The sequence below is a fragment of the Ambystoma mexicanum genome, chromosome 13 (genome assembly GCF_040938575.1).
Source record: "Ambystoma mexicanum isolate Mex_15411 chromosome 13, UKY_AmexF1_1, whole genome shotgun sequence".
NCBI classification, from domain to species: Eukaryota; Metazoa; Chordata; class Amphibia; order Caudata; family Ambystomatidae; genus Ambystoma; species Ambystoma mexicanum.
In genome coordinates, this window is record NC_090938.1 from 235,975,299 (window position 1) to 236,000,294 (window position 24,996).

The window sequence follows — 24,996 nt, forward strand, 5'->3', positions numbered from 1 at the left end:
TGTCTGGGATTGCTCAAGGGAAGCCCTTATTTATATATTTTTATGACCAGTTATAATCTGGATGATGAACCCTTGTATAATGCCCCTCTCTTAGAATCCCACTGAGCCAAGAAGTAGGTTTGTTTTTCAAATTAAAAAGGTTTATTTGAAAAATTAAACAGTAGATATATATCGCACTTGTATATAAATTAATATTTGATATCACACTTAGACATCTGACAGTGATCAACAATGGATGAAGTTATACTAGCACACTGGTTTAATTACTTATGAGTAGTATAGAGGATAAGGTAGCTGAGAATGCTTTATATGGTACAAGGAAATGCAAGGTGAAAAAGAAGCAACACAGGAATAAACTTGATATGATTTCAGCAAAAGATAATCTAATCACTTTTCCCCTTTTGGCAATTCACCCCACCTCCCCTCCCCCCCCCTTATGCAATATAAAAAGATGGAAAGGAGAGCACACAGTTCTCAGGAATACAATCAACTGTAGTTCAGTTCCCCCCAAGCAAGCTTAGATCACAGGGATGATTTTAAAACGCAGGCAAAATACATTAAATGTGGTTTGCAAAGAGGGGAAAAATATGCTAAAAATGATTTTAATTCCCTGGAAGAGATTCAGGGTGGGTGATAGCTACTTTAAATTAGTTCAGGATCACTTTAGCAATGCTCTATGAATGATTGTCAGGTTGCAAACCAATTACAGCAAAGGAAAGCAAGAAGCTGCTATTTTGACAAGTGAAGAAATTTGAGCCAAATTGTAAATCGCAGCACTTTTTCCGAGTGCGTCGAGCGCGAGTACGGAAAAAGTATAATGAATAGAAAGTCGGTTCTGGGTTTGTCGGAAAGCCTAGAATATTAGCTTTAAAATGAAAGTTAAAACAAGCTCCTAGCACAAACGGTTCAAGAGATATGGACGATTTCGTGAAGGTAGTTTTTCAGAAATGAAATAATGATTCAAAATGGCAAAATGACACTTTACAGGTTTAAATCGGAGAAGGAACACACGATTCCTATGATGCAGTTCTAAACAGGTTCAAATATTTTGAATCAGATTATTTTAAGCTAAGAGATGGGTTCTGCACAGTTCTAGCTGGGTACTCACACTATAAATTTGAAAGGAATGGCCTTGTCACAGATCTGGTCAACAAGTTTAGCTGCGGTTCTCTCTACTCGGCGGGTCAATCAGGCACCGGTTCTATTCACAGTGGTCTGGTCTGGGTCTCTGGTTCTGCTGGTCTGGATCAAGTGGATTCTAGATACCACACTGCTTTCTGGGTACTGGTTCTGTTCTGGATACACAGGATTCTTAGCAAGCAGCAAATCGCACAGCCCGGCGGTTGAATAGTTTGGTTTGGTTGCAAGGTTCTGAAGGCCTGCTGATAGGAGTTCAGCTGTTGGGTTCTAGAGTTCTTTGGAGTTTTGTTCTGGAGTCAGTCTGGATCTCTGGAGTTCTGGATTCTGGAGTCCTCAGTCAGCGTGCTGCGTAGGAATTCAGTTGAAGGTTGGAAAATGAATGTCCCTGTCTAGCTTCCAGTGGCTCTTTTTAGGTCTTTAGAAAGTGGGTGGGTCGGCTCATTCTGCATTCCCAACCCTCTCATGATTTGATAGGTCAAAGATTCTCTGTGATCTGATTTGAGAAGGGATAGTGTGTCAGAGTGATTCAGAGTCTTAGTCTATTGAAGAAACACCCCTTTGCTCTTACTTAGAAAATGAATTTTTCATAACTAACAGGTTTCCCAGATACACACGTCGTTGAAATTACATGCACATTTCACAGATTAATTTAAGATACACTCTCGCCCAACTCTGATCCCCCTCAGAGCCTGGGTTCACAAATGGCAACATTTTGTGCTTTTTAGTGACTTTCGCTATATTGTTTTTTCCTCAAATTTTACAGACCTGCACCCCGTCCCTGAGCATATTACTGGAAATTACTATGTCTCTATCCTAAACAGTGTCTGCAATATTAATTAATAGCGGGGTTCGGTCCCAGAACACCGTACAAAGTGGAATGTGGGCTCAAATTGTGAGAGCATTTTTCATTTTCAGGATCTCCAAATTGTACATTTCTGTGAGCTTAATACAAGATTTTAGAAGCATTTAACTTAAACATATATTTGCTGCAATATGAATCCACAGTCCTGTCTGGCCCGCCCCTAGGAACTGGGGGAATCAGGGATCACATGTCTCTCCTTTCAGGCAGAGCTCTGTTTACAGTCCACACCCAAATCAGCATACTCCATTCAATTGAAAGGGTCTATTGTGTTGGGTCCAGCAGGCTCCAGGGAAGTCCCCTCCCTCTCAATCAACAGGGCCATGTGATATCCTGCCTCCTGGTGTGGGTCTCTGGGGTGTTAAGAGTTCTCAGGAAAGGCATGTCTTTTGAACTTTTAATTACATAAGACCCCCTTCTGTTCACTGCACAGTTCTGCAAGACAGCTCTACTGTCAGGATTTATAGAGCGCCAGCGCCGGCCAGTGTCCAATGCCGGTACTGCACCTATTTTTGACAGCTGTCTTGAATTAATACATTTCAAAAGGAAAGGATTTTACTTGATAGTATATGATCCTTGCTGGACATGGCATTGATGTGGATCTGTAATAGAGTAAAGTAAAACACTCAACCATAGTTGGATTTTTGTTTAGTGGTTCCGGGCCCATGATCTTAGCAATTTTTGACATTAATAAAAACGGGTTTTGAACAGAACCATCTTTCTTGACACTGGTGGGTGGCAGGTCAGGGGACCATTTTGGTGTGCGCAAAACTGCACGGTTCTCCTGGTTTCTGGCGCAAATGTGGGCTTTTCCGCCCTCTTGGATTTCCTAAGCCCACAGCACCAACTGTCGCAGCATAATAGTTCAAACGTGGGTCAGGAAACCCAACAAGTAACAGCCATTCCACAGATTCTTGGCCTTGGTTATGGGGTATGCTTGTGTAGAGACTGTTGACGTCTATGGTGAATAGTGTCCTCTTCTGTAAATTCAATTTTATCCAATATTTGCAAAAAGTATGCTGTCTTTGATGTAGGTGGATGTTTTCTGTATCGGAGGTTGGAAAAAGTAATCAATGTAATTGCCCAATGGTTGAAGGATCCCTCCTGTGACTGCAACAATCGGATGGCTAGGTGTGTTCGTCGTGCTTTTATGGATCTTAGGAAGCAAGTATAAATGAGGAATCTGAAGATATGGTTTGAACAAAAATGCTTTATCTTGTGCGAGATGCATGCCATTTGTTATGCTTTGGCTAAGATTTTTTCAAAGTCAGCCGTGATTTCATTGGTAGGGTCGTGGTCTAACTGCGTAAATTGTAGTTTCATTCACCTGGCGTGCACATTCTTTTATCTAATCCTTGGTGTTGAGAATCACTAAGGTTCTCCCTTTATCAGCCGGTCTGATTGTGATTTCTTCATGTGCATATAATCCAAGCTGTTACAGTTCTCTCCTATTAAGTTTGTTATTCTTGGGTTTACCGAAGTGTAATTTCTTAAGGTCTGACAGTGCAAATGTTTTAAAAAATTTCAATCAATGGCACGTTCATTGGAGCTGAACATGTGCTCTTTGGTTTAAATTCAATGTATTCTGTTTCTTCAGTAGTAGTACCTTCTTGTGGAGGTAATTCGGAGAAGAACACTTGTAATTTAAGCTTACATATAAGTTTGTGTAGTTCAACTTTAGTATCGAAAATGTTGGTCCCATAAGTGGGTACGCAGTTCAGACCTTTCTGCAGTTTTCTAACTTCCTGATCTGTGAGTCTTCTCATCGATAGATTGACGACTAAGTTTGTGGTGTCTGGAATCTCGTTAACATCACCTGATTTATTCCTCTTTGATCCTCCTCGTTCTTTTCCTTTTGGGTCTGTTCCTAAAAAAGGTCTGAGTGCCAGTGTTATTGGTGCTTGGCTGCTGATTATCGGCACTTGATGTGCTCGCCGTCTGGGTCTGTGAGGGTGGCAAAGTGCTGCCTCCAATAGTGTTGCAATCGGAGCTACTGTTGTCGGTAGATGGATTATGTGGTCTCGGTTGTTAAAATTGATACTTGGTGTATAACTCGTCATTTAGATAGTCATACATATCTAGTCTATATTTTCTTATTTTACTTGCCTCAAGATTAGTTTTATACACTTTAAGCCGATTATCAGCTAATATATCCAGGAAGGTTTCTGCATCCGTTAATACAGTATTTTCTGTGGTCAATTTGTTGATTTCTTTCTGTAGTACATCAATGTTAACTTCTAGTTCTTTAATTGTCAACCGTATCAGATCTAGTGAGCATTTGTTGATGATCTGCTCCCATTTCCTAAACAAAATCCATAATCTCTTAAAATAACGTTGGTCTCAATGGTATCCTAAATCCTCGAGGAATCCCCTGCCTGCCCAGGTGAGTGGCTATTATCCTGCTGACCCTTGTGGTCCCTCCTGAATTGGTGGCATTTTACCATCTGAGCCCCTCCAGTCCCTGTGTGCAGTGTTGCTGCTTTTCCCTTCCGTAGTCTCTCCCTCCATTGCCCTCCCGCCTCCCAGCCCTCCCTCCTCCCGTGATTGGTGGGTTCACTGCTCTTAACTGACCTCTAAAGCAGCCCTCTGCCCGGCAGCCCCTATGGCTAAGGGCCCCACAGCAAAGGGCGGCTCCTGCCAGTGTCTGCCGGTGTCAGCAGGGGAAGCCAGTTGCCAGCCGTCAACCAGCAGCGACTAAGTCAGGTAGGAGTTGCCCGGTTCAGGCATAGAGCCTTCACTCTACCCTGTTAACCCGGTCACATAGCAGCTTCGCAGCCTTAGGTGTTTTTTTCTCCGGTATTTCAAAATTGCATTGTGAAAATATTTAAATGTGCATTGTGAAACCTAGGTCTTTTTTACCACTATACAGGACTCTCAGATTTAAGTGCGTTTTCTCCAGTATTTATAAATTTACTTTGAAAGTAGTGCCATTCCATGGTCCTGCCTTCTTAGCAAAGCATTAATCTAGTGAACTTTCTACCATTTTCTGGGCTCCTGTCGTCTTGTCCGATTGTCTCGTCTGGTTGCGCTCCTCCCTGTGTCCTTCCCTAGTGTTCCCCTGCCCCCTCCATGTTCCTCTTTGCTTCTCTCCTCTCCCCTACCTACTCTATGATGCTTTCTGTTTCTCCTATCTTTTCAAACTGCTTCTCTATCGACTATCCTACTCTACTCACTAAATCTGGTAGGAAGAAATTTAAACAGGACATACTGATCTTCATCCCAGGCCTCCCTATCACTGACATGTATACCAGCGCCTCCTCCAGGCAAACCCTCACTGACATCCTTTTTGTCGTTCCCTCGCCACTCCTATGGACTCTTCATATGGTCTGTGCTTTCTCCTTTCTCTTCTTCTCCCATTAATGCCGGCACTCGGTGGGAGGCCCTCCTGGCCCCCTTCCACTCCTCTAAGGTCATTAATGTTTATCTGAATGGTACCGTCTTGTTCCAAGGCCCTCAGGCCAACCGTCTCCTCTTTGATAGACGCTTCCCGTGCTTCATCAATTTCCTTTCCTCTCCTGCCGTCCCCTCTTCCCACCACAGCTTTCTTGCCTCCCCCTACTGTCTCCTCATTTGCTACCTTGCCCTCTCCTCCTTCCTCGTCTTTCCCCCCTCTGGCTTCTTCTACACCTCCCCAGGGCATACCTCTGAATTGTACCCCTCCCCGGAAGTCTTTCAAGGATGGCAACCTTTTCCATATTGCCACTTTCAACTCTTGCTCGGCTGTCAAATACTCCTCTGACATCTACCGTCTCCTGGAAGAACTTGACCTTGATGTCCTTGGTCTCACCGAGACATGGTTTACGGCCAGCTCTGTCACAAGCTTTGACACTCTCCTCCGTGTTGGCTATAAGATCCTCTCCGTGGCCAGATTCAACTGATCCGGAGGGGGTGTAGCCCTGATCTTCCTGGAGTGGATCCCTGCCTCTGTCATTCTTACGCTGGCCTTCTTCTGTTTTGAATGCCTTGACTGCAGGCTCTCTCTCTCTCCTAGCCATTTCCTTACTGTGGCTACCATCTATCGGCCACCTGGTCAGATCTCCTGCTTCCTCTGAGTGGGCAGACCTCTCCTCTTCCCTCCTGGTCCCGACCACTCAGCTCCTCCCTCTTGGAGACTAGCATCCACCTGGATGCTTCCTGTCCTTCCTCTGGACTCTTTCGCGACCTCTGCCCGACTCACTCTGCAGGGCACACTCTGGATGTTCTGATCGCTTCAGACCTTCCACTGTCTATCCCTCTCACCACTCCTCTCTCCTGGAGTGATCACTTTCTCCTTTCCTCCCAGCTCACCCTCAGGCCAATCCAACTCCAACTCCAACACTGCCACCCACCTTCTCGGTTATCTGACCCATGAAGCGTGTCTCAATTGAGGCTTTCGCTGCCGCTTTCTGTCCTCCCCCTCCCACCCCGCCCCTTTGGCTGACTCACACCCTGACACAGCCCTTTCCATGCTCCACTCTGCTATATCTGATACTCTTGATGCTCTTGCCCCTGTCATGAGGATCCGCTGGAAGCCCAAAGCCAAGTGCAACTCCTGCTACGACTCAAACCTCGTCACCCTCAAACGCAAGTGCAGGGTGGCTGAGAGGAAATGGCGTGCTTCTGGTACATCCTCTTACAAACCGGCCTGCCGCCTGCTCCAAAGGCAATACCGGCTCTCTGCCCGCACCAAGAAGAGAGCTCCCATCCAAGCCTGCATTTCTGCGGCATCTAACAACTTGGCCAAACTCTTTAAAATCTGCTAGGAACTGGCCAATCCTGCTGCACTCTCTACCTCTCCTGTCACCTTCCAGGCCCTCTGCACGGCTCTGGCTTCTCATTTAATCTCTAAAACTCAGGACATCTTGTCCTCTCTCTCTCTCTCGTCTTCTCCCTCTACTCCCTGCTCCCCCCTGGTCTTTCTTCGGCCACCGCTCCACACCCTTCTCTGCCTTTCCCCTGTTCTCCCCAGACAAGGTTTCTAGACAAGTCTGATCTATGAAGTCTCGTCAAAACAGGTTAATTCCTGTTCCTCCAAACCATCAAGGACCACATTGACTCCCTTGCTCCTGCTCTGACCGACTTCTGCAACCACTCCTCCTCCACTGAAGTCTTACCTCCGTCCCCTTCCTTCCCCCCCATCCCCCTGAAGCACTTCGTTGTGCACCCTCTTCTTAAGAAACCCTCTGCGGACCCGTCCTGCCCAGCTAACTATCGCCTAATCTCCATCACTTCTTTCCTGGGCAAACTCCTGGAAAAGCTGGCCATCTCCCAGCTTAATCTTGACACTGAATCTGTTGGTTGTCTTCATGATCATCAGTCTGGCTTCAGACCTGCCAGAAGCATGGCAACTGCTCTCCTGAACATCCGTGAAGACCTGTTCTCCAACCTTGATTCCAACATCCCCTGTGTCCTCATCTTACTTGATCTCTTCTGCCTTTGATACGGTCAACCATGCAATCCTACTCCACCGTCTCCGTGATAACCTGGGTATCACTGGTCAGGCCCTGGCTTGGCTGACTACTTTCCTCTTCGAACAACCCTCCCAGGTCCAACTTGGGTCCTTGCTCTCCTCTATCACTACCTCTAACTTTACCTGTGATGTTCCCCAGGGGTCTAACCTCTCCCCCTGGCTCTTCAACCAATACCTGCCACTTCTTGCCCACCGCATTGCCACTCTGCCCCAACTTTCAGTGCTTTGTGGATGACACACAGCTCATTTTCAGCCTACCTTCACCCACCTCTTCTACTTCTCTCATTTCTGACTGTCTGCTATCCAGGAATGGTGTGCCGCCAAACGATCTCTGCCTTAATGCCAGTAAGACTGAGATTCTCTTCATCGGCACACCCACTCCCTCTTTTACTGTCATTTTCTGGCTGGCCTCTCTTGGCCCTCTTCCTGCTCCCACCTGTGAGGCTAAAAACCTTGGAGTCATCTTCCACTCGACACTCTCCTTCTCTCCTCACATCTGTGACGTCTCTAAGAAGTCACACTACCTGCTGCACCTCCTCAGAGGTATTCTCCCTTTCCTCTCCTTCCCCCAGAACCTTAGTGTCTGCAGAGCTCTGGTTCTCTCTAGGCTGGACTACTGCCTGCTTCTACTCTCCGCCCTCCAACTCATCCAGAAAAAGGCTGCAAGACTTGTCCTTGGCCTCAAGCCCAGGGATTGTATCTCTCCAGGACTGAAATCTCTGCGCTGGCTCCCAGTCGCTGCAACGATTAAGTGCAAAACCTGGGGCCTCAATGCCTTCAACTCTCTTCCTAAATATCTTCCTTCTCTAGCTCTTCGCTCATCCGCCTCCAACTCTCTTAGGGTCAGGCGCTTCTCCAATCAACAAGTTGGTGGTAGATCTTTCTTCAGCTGGGTCCTCCCTCTGGAACAGCCTCCCTTCCTCCTGGAAACTTGAGGAGAACCACCTCCAGTTCCGGAAGCACTTCAAAACCTTCCTCTTTTCTTCTGCTTTCTCTCCTCCTCGCCCCTGCTGAACTCCTGGCTGAAACTGCACTGGTTACCTGGCCACCCTCTGATCTTGGGCCCAAGTCCCCTGCCCAGCCAGTTGCACACATGCACTGCCCCCCCCGGCAACCCCTGCACTTGGGGACTGTTTTCTGTATCCCTACAGTCCCCTACCAGCACTTGACACCTGGTGTCTGCACTTACGCTGCACTTGTCACCAGCTGGCCGCACTTTTTTATTTTTTATGTTTATTTTTTAATTTCTCTATTGGCATTTGCATAAGAAAGATCAACAACAAACCAAACCATAAACCCCCTATCCTTCCTCCCCCCCACATGACACGAGATATTCCACAAGCCCAAAGTCAGACCCAAGTGTATATGACTAAACCTCATAGTGCAATGGTGCTGGGGTCATATACCGGCGCACAGCAAGTCCTGAGGCACATGCATGACGAGGCAGGGGACCCAAGACAGCGCAGTCCCTCATTCCCCCTTAGTGGACCAGCAGTTCAAAGTCATAAACCTATCTCGCGCTGCCCCCCACTAGCAGCCTTCTCAGCTCCATGACGGTGAAGCCATGAGTAACCGTGGTGAGGCGGAGTCAATCGCTCATCACTCCCACGAAGGAGGTATGACGTATATGCATCCCACATCCTAGTGTCCCCCCAAGTGTACCCCCTCATCACCCCACATCTCAGTTCCATATCATTGCAATACAAAATGTCCCGGGACCATTGGGCAACCGTCGGGGCCACAGCACTACCCCAGCCCATAGCAACCCTCCGCTTAGCCAACATCAGCAGAAGAGTAACCAACTTCCTAAATCCTTTCGGTACCTGGGCAGTGTATCCCAACAAGCCCATCAGCGGATCCGGAGAGTACCGCTGGCCCACAATCTGCCCTATCACATCAAACACCCCGACCTGAATCGGCCAAGCGATGCACAGTCCCATGCCACATGGAAAAACCCCGCGGGTTCATACCCACTCCTCTTACAGGCCGCAGACCTGTGGGAAAATAACAATGCAGACACCCCAGAGAGTAATAATATTGATGTAAGAATTTATAATGCACAAGCTTAAATTTGGTATTGATAGCCCCCTTCCGCGTACCCTCACAGAAGTATAACCACCCTTCTTCTGAAACCTCCCTCCCCAACAGCTGTTCCCACTCTCCACGCGGCGATGATGCAGATAGCGATCTACTCTAGCCCCGCTGCATAAAGCTGCCTGACCAGGCCTCGATCCAAGTCTCCCTTGAGCACACTATCTAACAACTGCGCCACCGGTGGCTGCCTGGGAAAGGTCGGGAAAAGCCGCTTCAGCGCCACCCAAAGCCTGTAGTATGTAAAGACATCTTAACGCGGACAAAACCCCCTTATTTCGCAGCTGCTCTACTGTAAGGAATGTGCCATTCGGGAACAAATCTGCAAACTTAACCAGACTCAGCCGTTTAGTCATAGTGACATAACTTGCCTCGCTAGTCACAGTTATACCGGGGATAAATATGACCGGGAGCTCCGGCGAATAAAGTATACTATTCACAGGCGCACGCTCCAGCTGAGACCAGGCCCTACACGTTAACTCCACCATGTTGCGTGTCACCCCCGAACGCACCGTAGACGTCAGAATAACCGACCGGAGCAAAGCCGGGGACGCAGTGGACCGCTCTATCTCCACGTGCCTATGCTCCGCCGCCATTCCATACCAATACCGTAAGTAACTGGAATAGGCCACCCAGTAATATAATTCAAATTCGGGCAATGCAAGGCCCCCACGGTGTACAGGCGCAGTGAGCGTGCCCCACGCCACCCGTCCTGCTTGCCGGCCCAGAGAAAGCGAATCACCGCCGACCTGAGGGCAAGGAAGTAGCTCTTAGGCACCAATACAGGGACATTAAGAAACGCATACAAAAATCGGGGGAGAATGGCCATCTTGACCACGGAAACCCTCCCATACAGATTGCGCGGAACGGAAGCCCACCTTTGCATCGCCTCTCTAGACTGCTGAAGCACCACATCATAGTTACTACGGAACACCAACTCCCAAGATCGAGCCAACGTTACACCCAAATACCGTGTACTGAGCAGGTCCCACTGAAACACCCACTCATCTTGAAAACACACCTGCCCGTCCGTCAAGGGAAAGATCACAGATTTACCTGGGTTCACCTTCAGCCCAGAGAGCTCCCCGAATTGCTGAACATCTAACATAACCGGATTTAAATTGACCTCAGGGCGGCGCAGGAACAAGACCATATCATCCGCGTACAGCGAAATAACCACTCTATGTGTAAACAGCTGGATCCCGCGATGGAGATGGACCTCCCTCACCCTCTCAGCCCAAGGATCTATGGCCAAAGCAAACAGAGGAGACAAAGGGCACCCCTGACGCATCCCCCTTTCGAGCGGAATCCGTGCAGTAACCTGCCCGTTGATCCTCACCCGTGCCACCGGTTTTTCGTATAGAAGGGACACCATAGCCAGGAAGGAGCCCCCAAGACCGGATCTGTGCAAAACTGTAAACAAAAAGGGCCATTCAATAGAATCAAAGGCCTTAGTGGCATCCAATAAGACTGCCACAGCCGGGTCCTCACTCGGGAGGGCGGCCATCAACCCAAACATCCCCCTCAAACCAAACGACGTCGAGCGCCCCGGTATAAAGCCCGCCTGATCTGCCCTCACCAACGTGGACATCAGCGGCGACAAACAAGACGCCAAGACCTTGGCCAAGTTTTTATTTTCAAAATGTATCAAGGAGATCGGGTAGATGAGAGGAACAATCCCCCTCAGGCTTCCCAGGCTTCAAGAGCACCACCACCAACGCCTCTCTCAAGGACTCCGGCAATTGACCTGTGAGTACCGTCTCCTGGTATACCCGCAGTAAATAGGGAGCTAATTTGTCCGCAAAACACTTATAAAACTCGGAGGTGAACCCATCCGGACCTGGGGACTTCCCATTGGGCAATGACCGTATTGCCTCCCGCACCTCCTCCAGCGACACCGGCCTGCCCAGCCACTCCCTCTGCTCCTCCAAGCACCAGTACAAACCAACCTGGTCGAGAAACGCATCAATATCCTCCTGCGAAGCGCGGGACTGAGAAGCATACAGGCGGACATAAAACGTGTGAAACTCATTAAGGATCGCCTCATCCTCAGTGATTTACCCCATCATCATCCGTAATAACCGCCACCCTGCCTCCCGGGGTATGCATCCGCGTGGCCTTAGCTAACAGCCTGCCTGGCGCTTGACCATCACCATATTTCCGAGGGGCAGACCTTTCCCATAAATACTGCACCTCCCGCTGGGCTAGGGCGCGAAACTCCTGAAGACCCCGCATGATCTCTCCCTGTTGGGCCTTGGAAGGGACAGGGGAAGCCTCCTGCAGCGCACGTATCACCTCCTCCTTCCTCTCCAAATCCCTACGGATCTTTTTCAATATGCCGGCTTCCTTGGAGATACATTCCCCCCCTTATCACACATTTAAACCCCTCCCACAGAGTCCCCATAGAGGACACCGATCCCTCGTTCACTGCAAAGTAGTAGTCAATTGCCTTCCCCAATCCCTCCCGGAAAACCACATCCTGAAGCTCAGTCCCTTTTAAACCTCCACGGTAGTCTCCCCCCCAATCCACCCCCTCAACCGAACATCCAGGGAAACCGGGGCATGATTAGAGAGAGTGCGAGCCAGGGTCCAAACCCCTGATACCTGCCCCAGAAGAGCCTCAGACACCAGAAAATAATCCAGTTGTGCAGCCGAATTGTGTGGTGCAGAATAATGAGTATACTGGCACACCCCGGAATTACGCACCTCCAAACATCCGCCAATCCCCAGACCTGCTGCATACCCTGGATTTTAACTGAACACCGGCTGTGAAAGTGAGAGTGGTGCCCAGTGCGATCCAGAGAGGGGTCAAGCACCGCATTGAAGTCCCCGGCCCATAGTACCTCCCCGTGAGTATATCCGCCAATTGCCACTCAATCCACTGTAGTGAGTCAATCGTGTCCTGGTCAGAACCGTAATAACTAATGAACGTATACAACCTCCCTTGCACAAGCCCCTGGAGAATAAGCGCCCGTCCCTCCTGATCCTTCAATACCTTGACCAGTCGAAATCCCACCGACCTATACACCAAAATTGCCACCCCCTCCCCCCCCGGGAGTAAGAGGAATACGACAAAAAATATCTGTGGCACCCCCAGCATGTACCAAACTTCGCCTCCGAGTCCACCGTCAGGTGAATTTCCTGAAGAAAGGCCACCTCCACCCGATGACGTTGCAAATATTGTAAAACCTTACAGCATTTCGGCAGATCGTTAAGGCCCCGCACATTCCAGGATAAAAGCCTAAGTGACTCCATCACCAAGCAACCAAGAACTCATTATACTAACAACCACCGACCTCCAGCACCATTGTGTATCCCGTGCCATGACCCCCGTAACCAACACCCAAACCCCCCCTCAATCCCCACCCCTACCGACAACTCCCCAACTTGTCGGTGCCACCCCTGCACCCTATCCCCCCCCCCAAACACCCACCCAACTCCTTCCCTTAACGTGCCAGAGACCCCAAGTTTCAGGCACCCCAAACCCAAAAACATAGGCAACCAGCTTTCACGCTAAGGGGATCTACAGCCCGACCCCCCGGACCCCACCGTTATTCCACCAACTCTTTCCACAGAAAACAGTCCCGAAGATCATGTCAGCGACAATATAGCAAGTCCGACAGTTCCCGCCCCCCAAACCAGCCCAATATAGCGCCTCACTGGGAAGGCTCCTCCGGCAACATATCCAAAAAGGAGACCGCTTCTCCCGGATACTGAAAGAACAGCGCCTTGCCCTTATGCTCCACACGGAGCTTCACCGGGAACAACCTAGCATACTTAATGTTTCTGGCTCTCAGCCGCTTCTTCACATCAAAAAAGGTTTTCCGAACAACCTGCACTTTATCTGAAAAATCCAGAAAGAACCTAATGACATCCCCCTTATAGGACACAGTGCCCTTCTCCCGTGCCTTCCGAAGAATAGTATCCCTGTCCCGGTAGTTCAGGAGGCGAGCTATCAGTGGTCTCGGTATCCTATGAGCTCTCTTCACCACACACACTGGAGAGAAGCCCTCCGAGCCCAGAGCTTCTCTCAAAATGTCCTCCACCAGGCTCTCCAAATCCCTTCGGTCCACCGACTACGCCAATCCAACAATCCTCACGTTGTGCCTCCTCGACCGCGATTCAAAGTCCTCCTGCTTCTCCCGTAGCTCCTTCAGGACCCTCTGCACCTCCACCATTGCTCCATACACCGAATTTGTAGCATCCTCCACCCCGGAAATCCGTTCCTCCGCCTCATCCAGCCTCTCCCCATGCTCATCTAGCCTGACCTGCATATGATCTACCTTGCAGGTCAGGGTATCCAGTTTCCCATCCAGAGTCTGAATCCTGGACTGCAGCTGCTGAAACATGGTTTTGATGTCCTGAAGAGGGATCCGTCCCCGCCGGCAGGGCGCCCTGCTCCAAAGAATCCACCATTGCTCCTCCTAACTTAGCCTGAGCAGGCGCCTCAAAGCGTAGCTTGGCTTGATGCTTCCCACTCTTTCCCCATTTTGACATGGCAAGCAGAGAAGGACAGGAGAGAGGCCAAGGGACCCACAAACAAGAGTGTCCCGGAGCAAAGCAGCCCCTCCTCACACCGACGGGCCCCTCCCGGAGCTACCACTATGCTGGCTGGACCTCCCCGCCACCAGGCCTAAAAATAAAATAAAAAATAAATAAATAAATTAAAAAATTTAAAAAAGGCCAGGCGCCAAGCTACAAGAAGTTAATGCGCCACCAACTGATATGTTGCCACCCGTGGGCAGCAGGCACAGTCCAAGCACACAAGTATAGCAGGGGCCACAGGAGAACCAGGCCACCTCGCACGTACACAGGACCTCCAAGCACAGAGAGGCACCCAGGCCCTCACTCAGCTCCCAAAGCCACTGAGACAGTCCGCTCCTCAACTTTGCCCAGCGTTATCCACGGGTCCCTGGAGCTCCCACCGCAGGATCAGTCCTCCACGGCATCCGTACCTCCCAGCCGCACGGAGGGACCCCCCAGGGAGCATGGCCACCTCTCAAGCGGCGTCTCCTCCCACGCTCCCACCGCAGGGATCTCGGCCGCCGAGCACTCCAGCCGCGCCACCGCTGCGGCCCGGGGAATCCGCTCCCCCCGCAGCGTTGCTCCAGCGACCTCTTTCCAGGCCGCCCGCACTGCTGCCGCCACTCGTCGCCGCGGTGTCCCACTCCAAGTGCCCGGATGTCCTTACGCAGTGCCCTGGAGCCACACCATCACACAGCAGTCACCCCCTTGCCCAGTCCAGTGCTCAGCCAACGGCGTTCCACGCGGCGACCGCACTCCTCTCCGCCTCCACACCACGCCGGAGCTGCGGGCGCCGATGCAAGCCGGCTCCCTCTCCCACGGGTCGAATCCGAGCCTGCAGGGGCCAAGCAGGTACTGGCGCTGACTTGCCGTAACAAGCAGTGGAAAAACCTCACGAGTCCTCAGGATTTCGTGCCGGATAGCAGGGGGTGCCGAGGAGCTTCACGGACCTTCGGCCATACTGGTCGGGCTCTCGAGCGCCCCCAGAGAAGTGCAGCGGCCGCACTTTTATTTATTGTTGTTATTTATTCAATTTATTTTTTATTGTCGATCCCATGTACTGCACTTTCCCCTCCCCCCTGCACTTTTCCCCTTCCCTTGCACGATCTCAATGACTTCTGGCCTAGTAAGATTGTTGTCTGTCTTCCCTCTGTTCCCCCTCCCTTGCTTCGTTGTGCCTTGAAACACTTGTGTATAGGCGCGTTATAAATGCCATAAATCCTTTGTGCTCTAAAATACCTGCTCAACGTCTTTGCATGGAATTTCCTGTTTATAGCCTTTCGACGAACATATTCAAGTTGTTTAATCTTCTTCTGTGGATCAGCTTGTTGCAATGACTGATTTGTTTCTTTAGTTAGGTTGAGTATAGCAATTGCTTCTTCGGTTGCAAAAACAGAGTGTGGTTGCTCTGTGTTAAGTTAAATGTTCAATCTCAATGCATGACATCCTTGTGTGCCACTGCTGAAATATAAGTGCAAGGAAGAGAGAAACATAAATTGTAAGTGTTGTGAGCTGGCACTGCTTGTTTAGTTATGCTAATATTTAAAGAGACCTGCCAAGTCTGAAGAGAAACCGGAGTACGGGTGGCGAGTTACAGCAATAACATTGTTTGCCTTTGGCAATACTTGTTTCTGAAAGCTGGGGACAGTTTTATTCACTAAAATAGAACCTCACCTGACTTTTGGAACTGTTTTCCTATATACAAGACCCTCCTAACTTTTTTGCAGCTCACAATTCTACTAGAAACTTTGAACTTTCCTGGCACACGGTCCCAGTCAAATTAGGGTTGGACTTCTAAATTTAGGTTCTTGTGGACTGCCATTACAAATCTAAACATTACCTTTCCTATCAGTATTGTGGGGTGAGGTATTGTGATTTTATTTAAGTTTGTGTTAAATGTTTTATTTGTAAAGCGCATTGACGTGGCCCACAGGCATTACGGGGTCAGACATCTCTCTCTCTCCCTCTCTCCCCCTCCCCCCCCTCTCCCCTCTACTCCTCTCTCCCCTCTCTAGCCCCCTCTCCCCTCTCTACCCCTCTCTCCTCTCCTCCTCCCTCTCCCTGGCTCAGTCTGTAAAGATTATTGCACTTGCTATGGGGCTTAATATATGTATTTTATTTGCGGTATAGAATGATTACATACCTTGTGGACTCCTGTCCAGGCTCACCCCTTCCTTAGACTTGGCCTGGACCACTCTCCATGCTACCTTGATTGGTTTGGCTACAGATCACAGAGTTGTCCCTGGTCACGAACTAGGTTGGCCTCCTATACATCTGTCCACCAGGCCGGAGTATAGAAATCCAGTCTAACAGGCACCATTTGTGCAAATTGTACAAGTGAGATCTTGCTTTCACAAGCTTCTCCCGGTCGGTCCATTCTAAGACCCAAGTAGTCTTATTGTTAAACTACCTCAATCCGAATCCCTGTCGGAGATAAATGCAACAATTTTTATTTTCTTGGTTCTTTGGATGACAGACAATTGCTTTAATCTCTTAATGCCAGCTCTTGTTTCTCCAGAGATTGTGAGAATGTTATAATTTCTGCAACCTTGCTGGAGTTTTAGAAATTAAGAGAACGTCTTTATATGATAGGATGACTTTTTGGGATACTGTTAGGGAGAATTTTCATTTCTGTACTAATTCCATTCCACCTTAGAGACCCCGAGCTCTTTTGCTGTACTTAAAGCTTTTTTAATTTTAACTCCTGAGTGAGTGGGACCTTTTTCTCACTCCCTCCTTTGTTTTTCCCTGACTAGGATTTTGTTTTCACTGTTTAGTCTGACAAATTCCGTAGGCATCTAGTTTTTGTATTGTGGCACACAGCCTCCTCAGTGCAGTGTCACTGAGAAATCCCTTGGATTTCTCTTAAGGTTTAAATACCTTTTCTTGGGTAAACTACTGTTTCCAAGAATAGTAAGGTGAAATGCATCTTACTTACCTTTTGACTTTGTAGGTCCAGCACACACCATCTTATGTGGAGTCGTGGGTGGGTGTGTGTGTGGGGGGGGGATTACCTAGTAGCCCCTTAACCTACTTTTTCATCTAACATTTTTTGTTACACTTACTACTTTAAATGGCTGGTGGCAGGGATTTACTTTTTACTACCAGTGTGCATTTTTACCGTAGGCTGAACCCTCAGCTGCAGAACAGCACACATGGGTGACCATTTTGTCAAAATGGCGCCGGTCTTCTTTTTTTGTCATTTTCTGTTTTGTAAGGTCTTTCTTGGCTTTTACTTTGTAAGTTGAGACAGGTTTGAGCCATTTGTGTGTTTTGCCTTTGGCAAGTTCCTTTGTCTCTAGGTGTGCCTGAGTAGAACCAGTCCTGATTGGCTAGCTGTCTGTCCGGCAAGGACAGCCACCCTGCTGGGTGATTGACAGCCTAGGGCTGTGAATGAATGAGAATGAGCTTAAAAGGCGAGGTTCTTGGAACTACAGGCAGAGTCGACCACTGGAAGAAACATCTGAAGAAATCGTGAAGAGAAGCCCGGTGCAACCTCGTGGACCTCGAAGTGCCTGGTGAAACCCTAGTGCTGTGCTGACCTCCTTTTTCAAATCGACAGAGAAGCTCTGAATTGAACGACTTCTCCACTTGGGCTGGTGGGACCGACAAACTCCACTTTGCCACAACCCCTGACTTGCTGTGCCTCTCCAGTGCTGCAGAATCCCAATGCCAGGGGTCCAGTGTCCATTATCGAGTGCAACGTCTTCTGAGGAACGAATATGGCCAAAAGCTTCAGGAGCCTCCTAAGAACCCCCCAAAAGCAGGAAATCCCGATCCAGAGTCCCCTCACCAGAGTCCAGGACCGAGGGAGCAAGGAAAGTCCAACCAGGGTTATTTGTTCTCCATCAGTGCTGTTTGAAAGGCACTGAAACCACAAAGAGCCGCTGAATCCATGCAAATCCTTAGCTGGCGAAGTCCTCTCCTGACCACTGCCGCAGGATCCCGCCAGAAGTCCTCCCTTTTGTCCCCAGTACGGAGGTCCAGGTACAAGGATCTGCTTGACTGTAGCAAGGAGGAATCCAGCTGGAACACTGTGTTGAAACCAAAGGTACTGTGGGGGCTTGGGTAATTAACTTATTGCCGTAAGTCGTGCTTTCTCACTTGAGAAGTGCACTAGCTTAACTTTTGGAGTTGATCTTTACTCCCCTTGCACAGGCTTAACAGTGTGTGTTCCTCCAGTGATTTTCTTGAAACATCTGATCTTGTAAAAGACTTTATCCAAGAAGAAATGCATCAGAACTATTGACTTGGTCTGTCCTGGCTCCTTAAAGGCACCCTTCTGAATCTGTTGGCTTTGGCATCGCTTGTCCCCTCATAGGTTGTAATTTGTTGAACACTTTTACTGCTGGGAAAGGCTTACCTAGATTTCACTAAGAAATTATGTTCTCACCTTTCTATTTCCCTAACCCTTCCTGAAACCAAGAGTCTAAAGTATATTGGTGTATAAAATAAATGCAATACCATCCTTGTTATTGAAGTCGCTTCAGGGTGTAGGAGAAATGTATTAGCATGACCAAAACGTATTCCCCAACTTTGACTCTGTAAAGTGATTCCAAAGTTTGCTTGACTGTTAAAAACTATTGCCTTTTTGTAAGAATGCTTAACTGAAACTGATGTGTAAATAATTAATATAACTGAAACCTTGATTGTGTAATTGTTACTTGGTTACTTGTATTGACTGATTTCGTCTGTACAGGTCTCCAGCTCACATTTACCCCTGTTTAGATAAGCCTGGATGCTCCATAACTCTACCAACTTGTGTAGTACAGATATATACCAAAAGGTGGGTTACCTAATACCAAGAGATAAGTCTTGTGTAGTCTCACCCAGTGTGACTACACCAATTCTTACTGTATACCATGTAAAGATTGGAGCATCTGCCTCTAATTTACTAATTTAATCTGCTATTTTGTTAATACTTAAACGGAATAATGTTGGGGCCAGAATGCAGCCTTCCTTAAATCTACTCTAGGTACAGTATCAAAGGCAGCCTTCAAATTTAGAAATAGGAAATTGATACATCACTTCTTCAGATTAACGTTTGTGTACAATCTACATAGGCCTAAGCACCCGAGCCACACACCTAATCCCTTTTCTGAAAGCCCACCTGGCAAGGGCTCATAACTTGGTTTTCATTAGCCTACGCCTCTACTCCAAGTTGCAGCACTATCCCCTATATGGATATTTTTGGCACAATTCCAGCCAACCGTAACCCTTACCTGGCCAAACTAAGTAGGTAATGATTTTGGCATATGACAGTTTGGGGTTTTTGCCTCTGGATTTACAGTTCAGCCCCTGAAGTCCCCTGCAGTCTCCCCACATCTGCTTGGTCGAGCCCTCCACTACAGAACTATTTCTAGGATGTTTTACCATCACCACCCTCTGTTACTGCACTGAACACTGCAGTCACTGCAGAAGTCCAGAAGGTGGTTAAAATCTCAACTAGCTGCCAGAACTTTGGCACGTCTAAGAGTGCCACCATCTCTTGTCACCAGTCTGGGCCATTTGCTGCCGTGCTGCTGCCGCCTTTCTTCACTCTGCTGTTGGAGCCATTTCCTCGGGTTCCCTCTTTTCCCTGAAGTCTACTTTGCAAGGCGTTTCACTCCTTGCTTGAATCTAGATATCCTAGGAGGAGCCTTTGTTTCTTTCCTGCGTACTAGGATCTTTGTTGGCCCAGTGTTCAGGTCCTAGAGAAACAAATCCTGCAAACTGTACCTGTGGGAAAGAGCCATCTACTCGCCAGGTTGTCTGGCGCTGCTGTAGATGTTTTTGGCAGAACTAACATGAGTAACCTACCTGTGGTTCCAGGGATGGTCGATTTGAGTAATTCACCCCCATGTGCTGCCCTGGTCGGTGCTAGAGATTCCTCAGAGATGTCTTTTCCACATTTCCCATACAGTTCTTGTGGGGGTACTCCTGTTCGGATGTTTCTTCGTTTGGTGGCCCAGATCATCTTACAACCTCTGGAACACTTGGGTCTCCTTTTGCCTTTCCTGGAGTTGCCCATCGCAGAATCAGACCTGTGGGGTCAAATAAATTCAATGGCCTCCGCTGAAGCAGATGGTCCCGGAACTCTCTCCTATTCGTTCCAGTGGAGCTGTGAACTTACCTGAAACGCTCCTAAACCTTTCTCTGGGGTACTTAACAGTCCCTAGACATTCTTCCTGGATTCCCACAAGGGTTTAGTTTTACCTCTGTAGCAATTTTGGTATTTTTGATACACCTGTGATTTTTAATTGATTTTTAAAGTCTTAATTTCTTCCATGGGACTGCAAGTGTAACATTGGGACAGTTTCTAGTAACTATTTTTCCCAGAAATGTATGAATCAGTCAAGTGTTACTGAAGCATTATTATAACTGCTGGAAGCTTATCGGGTGGGTTTACAATTGTTGCATTCTCTCGATGTCTATAATATATATTTATATGTTCCTGTGCATTAATACTTGTATAATACCAAGGAGGTTCAAATGAACATGGAGCACTGTTTTAGGCAATGGGATTTATTAAATGTTTACTGTTGGTAAAATTGTTTCCCTTCTTTTCCCATACACTACCTAGATTAGGTGCTGACACTAGGTCTAGGGTCTTCTACATCTACCAGGGTAGGGATGTTTCTACAGGACACTGAGCTGTTTGGTGCAGGCCCATAGAGGAATTACCTGCGTGCTGGGTTTAATGGTTTCCTAGTTTTTCCCCCAAGCTCCCCTGATGTTGGGTGCTTACTCTTGGTAAAGGGCCCCACATACAATTTGCTTTGGAGAGTCGTGGTTTAGACTTTGCTGTTTTTATAATGTGCTAGTATATTTTAATAGTGAATTGATACCCAAAGTACTCATTTGAACAGATAGTTGTTTGTGTTACTTTATTAAAGGATATATTTATTTTTAGTATATCGGGGTAGTGTATTTTCTAGAGTTGTGCTGGACTAGTTGTACCACTATCAACCTACTACCCGAGAGTTGAGCCTTGCAGCCCGGACCATGTTACCTACTTTGAGAGGTTTGGCTTCCCGTTGTCAGGTGTGTTGGTCTTCCCCTTAGTGTCGTGGTTGTAGCATCCTCATTGGAGAGTGGCACACCAATTGCCTTAACACTTAACTTGACAGAGTTTGACACTTGACCTTAGATTAGGTACTGCCTCATACATTATAGGGCTTTTTATAATTTATGCAAGATCGGTTTCCTCCAACTTTAGGTTGTAGTTTAACAGTACTTACCTTGAAACTTTGTAAATTCAAATGTTTGGTGTGTCCCATTTTGCACACCAATCTGACTGTGCCTTATTATTTCACTGAACTTTTACTGCTTTGACTTTATATGTGCGTATTGTGTTCAATCTATTGCTTGACACCCTTGTTTGTTAATTATACTTTACACCAAAACCCTGATCTCCTGAGACTAAGCATTACTCATCAGCCTCCTTATCAAGTGAGGATTTGGTTAGACCTTTGTGGTAAACCTGTGCAGGTCCACTAAGGTTAACTTCTCAGACTCCTAGATCAATGATAGTTCTGAAACACCTAATGGTAACCCTATTGCCTACTTGTTTGTTGACCCCTCATACCCTGTCACAAGACTAGAGTAGAATCCTCCCAACAGTTGGTTGGTCCATTTTATCATTATTGTTGCTTTATGGTGAGCACTAGTGTCCAGTTCAAGTCTGTTATCAGAGGTGGCAGAATCTAAGTACCGTTGCCTTTTTCACTCCTGCAGATCCTGAGCGCTGGACAAACATTCCTCTGCTGGTCAAGATATATAAGCTGATCATCAACGAGCTTTCGAACGCTATGGAAGCCAGCGCAACCCGGCAGAGTGCAGCCGAGTGGAGCCAGGGTACTAACTTAGTATTTTATTTTTTAAATGTTTATTTGTGACTGTCGCCTGCAACTGTCCCACGTGACTACATCTTTTATGCCCTTCAAGATCACTGGGTAGGCTTGCATCGTTATAGGTTTCCACTTCCTCTGTGTACACATTCTACTCACTCATTTGCATCCCGCATGCAGAACGTGGTTTGAGCATTTTGTGGTTTGCAAGAAAAAAACACAATCACCTTATTGGGAACATGCCCATGAAATTTGTCAACCATGCAAACTGCATGCAGCGCTTTGGCATTCACTTTACACGCACACTTCTGGATCTCATGCTCTCATCTCCCCACCATGGGATCAGTGTCTGTTATGGTGGTAGCTCTTAAATATCCCATCCCAATGTCACTAGCAGCATTGGCTCAGTCTACCTAAAACATATGTGCAGAGCACTGAGCAAGCGGCTCTGGCAGCCAATAAATAGCACAGTATGGCACTTTTGAGCCTCTGCACCTCCATGCGTTCACACCAACCATTGCACCGTCAGAGGACATTACCTGCTGGAGGTACATGATGCCACAACACTCCCCCCACCCTCCACAACACCTTGCTTACTTTCTTTCTAATACTGCATTTCACTCACTCCACCCTCTCCATTTCCACTTCTTCAACCCTGATGTACCATTTTCTCCTTTAACCAAAATGCTTGTTTGTGCCCCTTCAGTGCCACCTCTGCTCCAATGATTGTTAATCTGCCCTTTATGTGCCTCTTCTCCGATGTTAATCTTCTGATCACACCCTGCCTTGAGCCATCTTTCCATCTTGTTCCTCCCTCCTTTTGGACACTGAAAATGAGACCAAATCACCTAAAAAAGATGTAAATATTATGCCACTCAAAATGTAACAAATATGAAATGCTGCAAAATGTTCTGTTCCTTGCCTCAAGATCCAGCACCAATGAGCCACAAAGCTTTACTTGCAGAATTATATTGTGAAATGTTACATAGGTGACCAGCAAGTGCAGAAACTCCAGTACTAAAGGTAATATATAGTCTGTGCACAATCATCCAGTTCATCGACAAGCACCAAGTCGAGCTTACAAAGTTGATTTGACTTTCTTTTCAGACTAGTCACCCGGGGGGCAGTTATATTACTGCCTATGGTGTGATTTTCATGTTCCTCTTTTATCCTCACTTGGTAAGTATATTAGAAACCCCTGCTGACCTACAAGGTTTGGTTCCGCTGTGAGGTCTTCTAGTTTAGCAGCTAATAGATTCCCTACTGTTTGTTCCAGAGGCCCTGCCCTCCTCCTGTGCTGCAGATATCCTGTAATGCCTTCAAAATCTTTTCGTATGCTGCAGTTTCTGAAACCACTCTGGAGTAGGATGGTGAAAGGGAGAGTCCCACAAACCACAACTCTGCTCAGTTTGGCAACATACAGATAATGCATTTTTTTATTTCTATTTCTGCAAAAATACTAGAAGAAGCTGGAGTGAATGTTTCATACATTATTGAGCACCCATTTCTGTTTTTATCTGTAGAACTTCTTAATCTTACATGTAAATAAATCTTTAAATCAGCTGGTGATAATCTTTTAGTTTAAAAGATGTATTCCCCACTGGATGCAGGTCATTAAAAATATCTGTTTGCGCAGACGAGTTCAACCTGGAAAAGGCCATCAATATAATTATAATGCATTTGTCATTTTCGCTGCACTGAATGAACACACGATTAATCCATCGCCTTTACCAAATCATTTATCTGCTTGTTTTAAAGACCTTCATCTTGGCAAGTCCCATATGCTTTTTATCCTGCTCTGCTCTTCTAGGTGCTCCTGCCTAATTTGTGTTTTGCCCCTTGCTCCTATTTGCTTTTATTGTTAATAAATGATCATGCCTTTCAAACTATCCTTGCTAAGCTGCCCGATTTTTGGACTAACATTTTAATATATATCTAAGCATGGCAGGAACAATTACTTATGTGTACATTACTCTTACGTCCCGTCCCCTTTCCTCCATACTGCATGGGCGTCCCATTCGAAGGAACGGGAGATGGAACCTTTTTCACCAGAAAAAAACCTTCTTCCCCTTAGAGGCGTGTGGGGGTGTAGCCCTGGGAGCATGCGCTGCCCTGACTCCGCCCTCTGGTGCCACACCTCAGTCGGCTTTTCTGCGTTGACAGGAACGGGCCGAATTCACCAGCGCTCCTGGGTTTGGCTTTGGCCATGTAATTCCACGCGCGGATACTTCTTCTCTTCCTTCTTTTTTGTCTTTTAATCATTCAGGTACTCTGTCCTCAGGCGTCATGCTCCTCCCCGGTGCATGTGTCGACTTCTACAGGGTTCAGCAGGTTTCCCGACTAAAGACCCCCACGCCCTCTGCCTAAGGGGCCTTGGCCCAGACTACGGCTGGCAAGCTTGTGCAACACGCTCTCCTCGAGGTCTCTGAAGAACAGACTAGCCAGGTAGAAGGAGCTCTTCCAGAGATTGCCTCCAAAGGACCTAAAGGCCTTTGTCTATCATCGATCCAGGCCAATGGCAGGGCCGCTCTTTTCCAGTGCACCCTGCAATGGAGACTCCTTCCCCAGAACTCACCCGCACAGGAGGGACCGCTCGGGTCCTGGTACCAGCACAAGTACAGAGGCTCTATCAGCTACCGGCTGACGGGCCGAGGGTTCAATAGACCCTCCCGATGACAGTGCTGAGGGACCGGAAGGTCCTTTTTACCGGGTCTTCACCCAAGGGGCTACGCCGTAGTACCGGCAACATGTCCGAGGGGCGTCTATACGCAGTTGTACTGGCAGATCCACCGAGGGCGAAATACATACCGGGCCTCGGCCTGAGGAACAGGGTAGGCCCCATGATCCACACTTGAGTCCTGGACGGGGCGGGACCCAGTGAGCAGGGCAACACGACGCAGGCTTGTCGAAGGCAGCTCGACAACATTGCTGCTGTGCCAGAAAATCCAGACATCCGGCCGACACCGCTCCTGGGAAGGCAGCAGGTGGAGGATCGTGTGTCAAGGTGGGGAATGGTGTCAACCAGGTATGTGGCCCTCCCTTCGGCAAAGGCAGGTTCCTGCTGCATCCATATGGGAACGGCACGCAACGGCTCCAGCAGCCCC

At 47.9% G+C, this 24,996-nt stretch overlaps 1 protein-coding gene across 1 annotated transcript in view; it reads left to right on the forward strand.

Annotated features, from left to right (window-relative positions):
* IPO9 (importin 9) overlaps nt 1-24,996 on the forward strand; it is a 904,513-nt gene that overhangs the window by 781,124 nt on the left and 98,393 nt on the right. Inside the window, exon 21 of the mRNA XM_069633697.1 lies at nt 21,780-21,899. Coding sequence (XP_069489798.1) covers nt 21,780-21,899 — 120 coding nt within the window. The remainder of the gene's footprint in view (nt 1-21,779; nt 21,900-24,996) is intronic.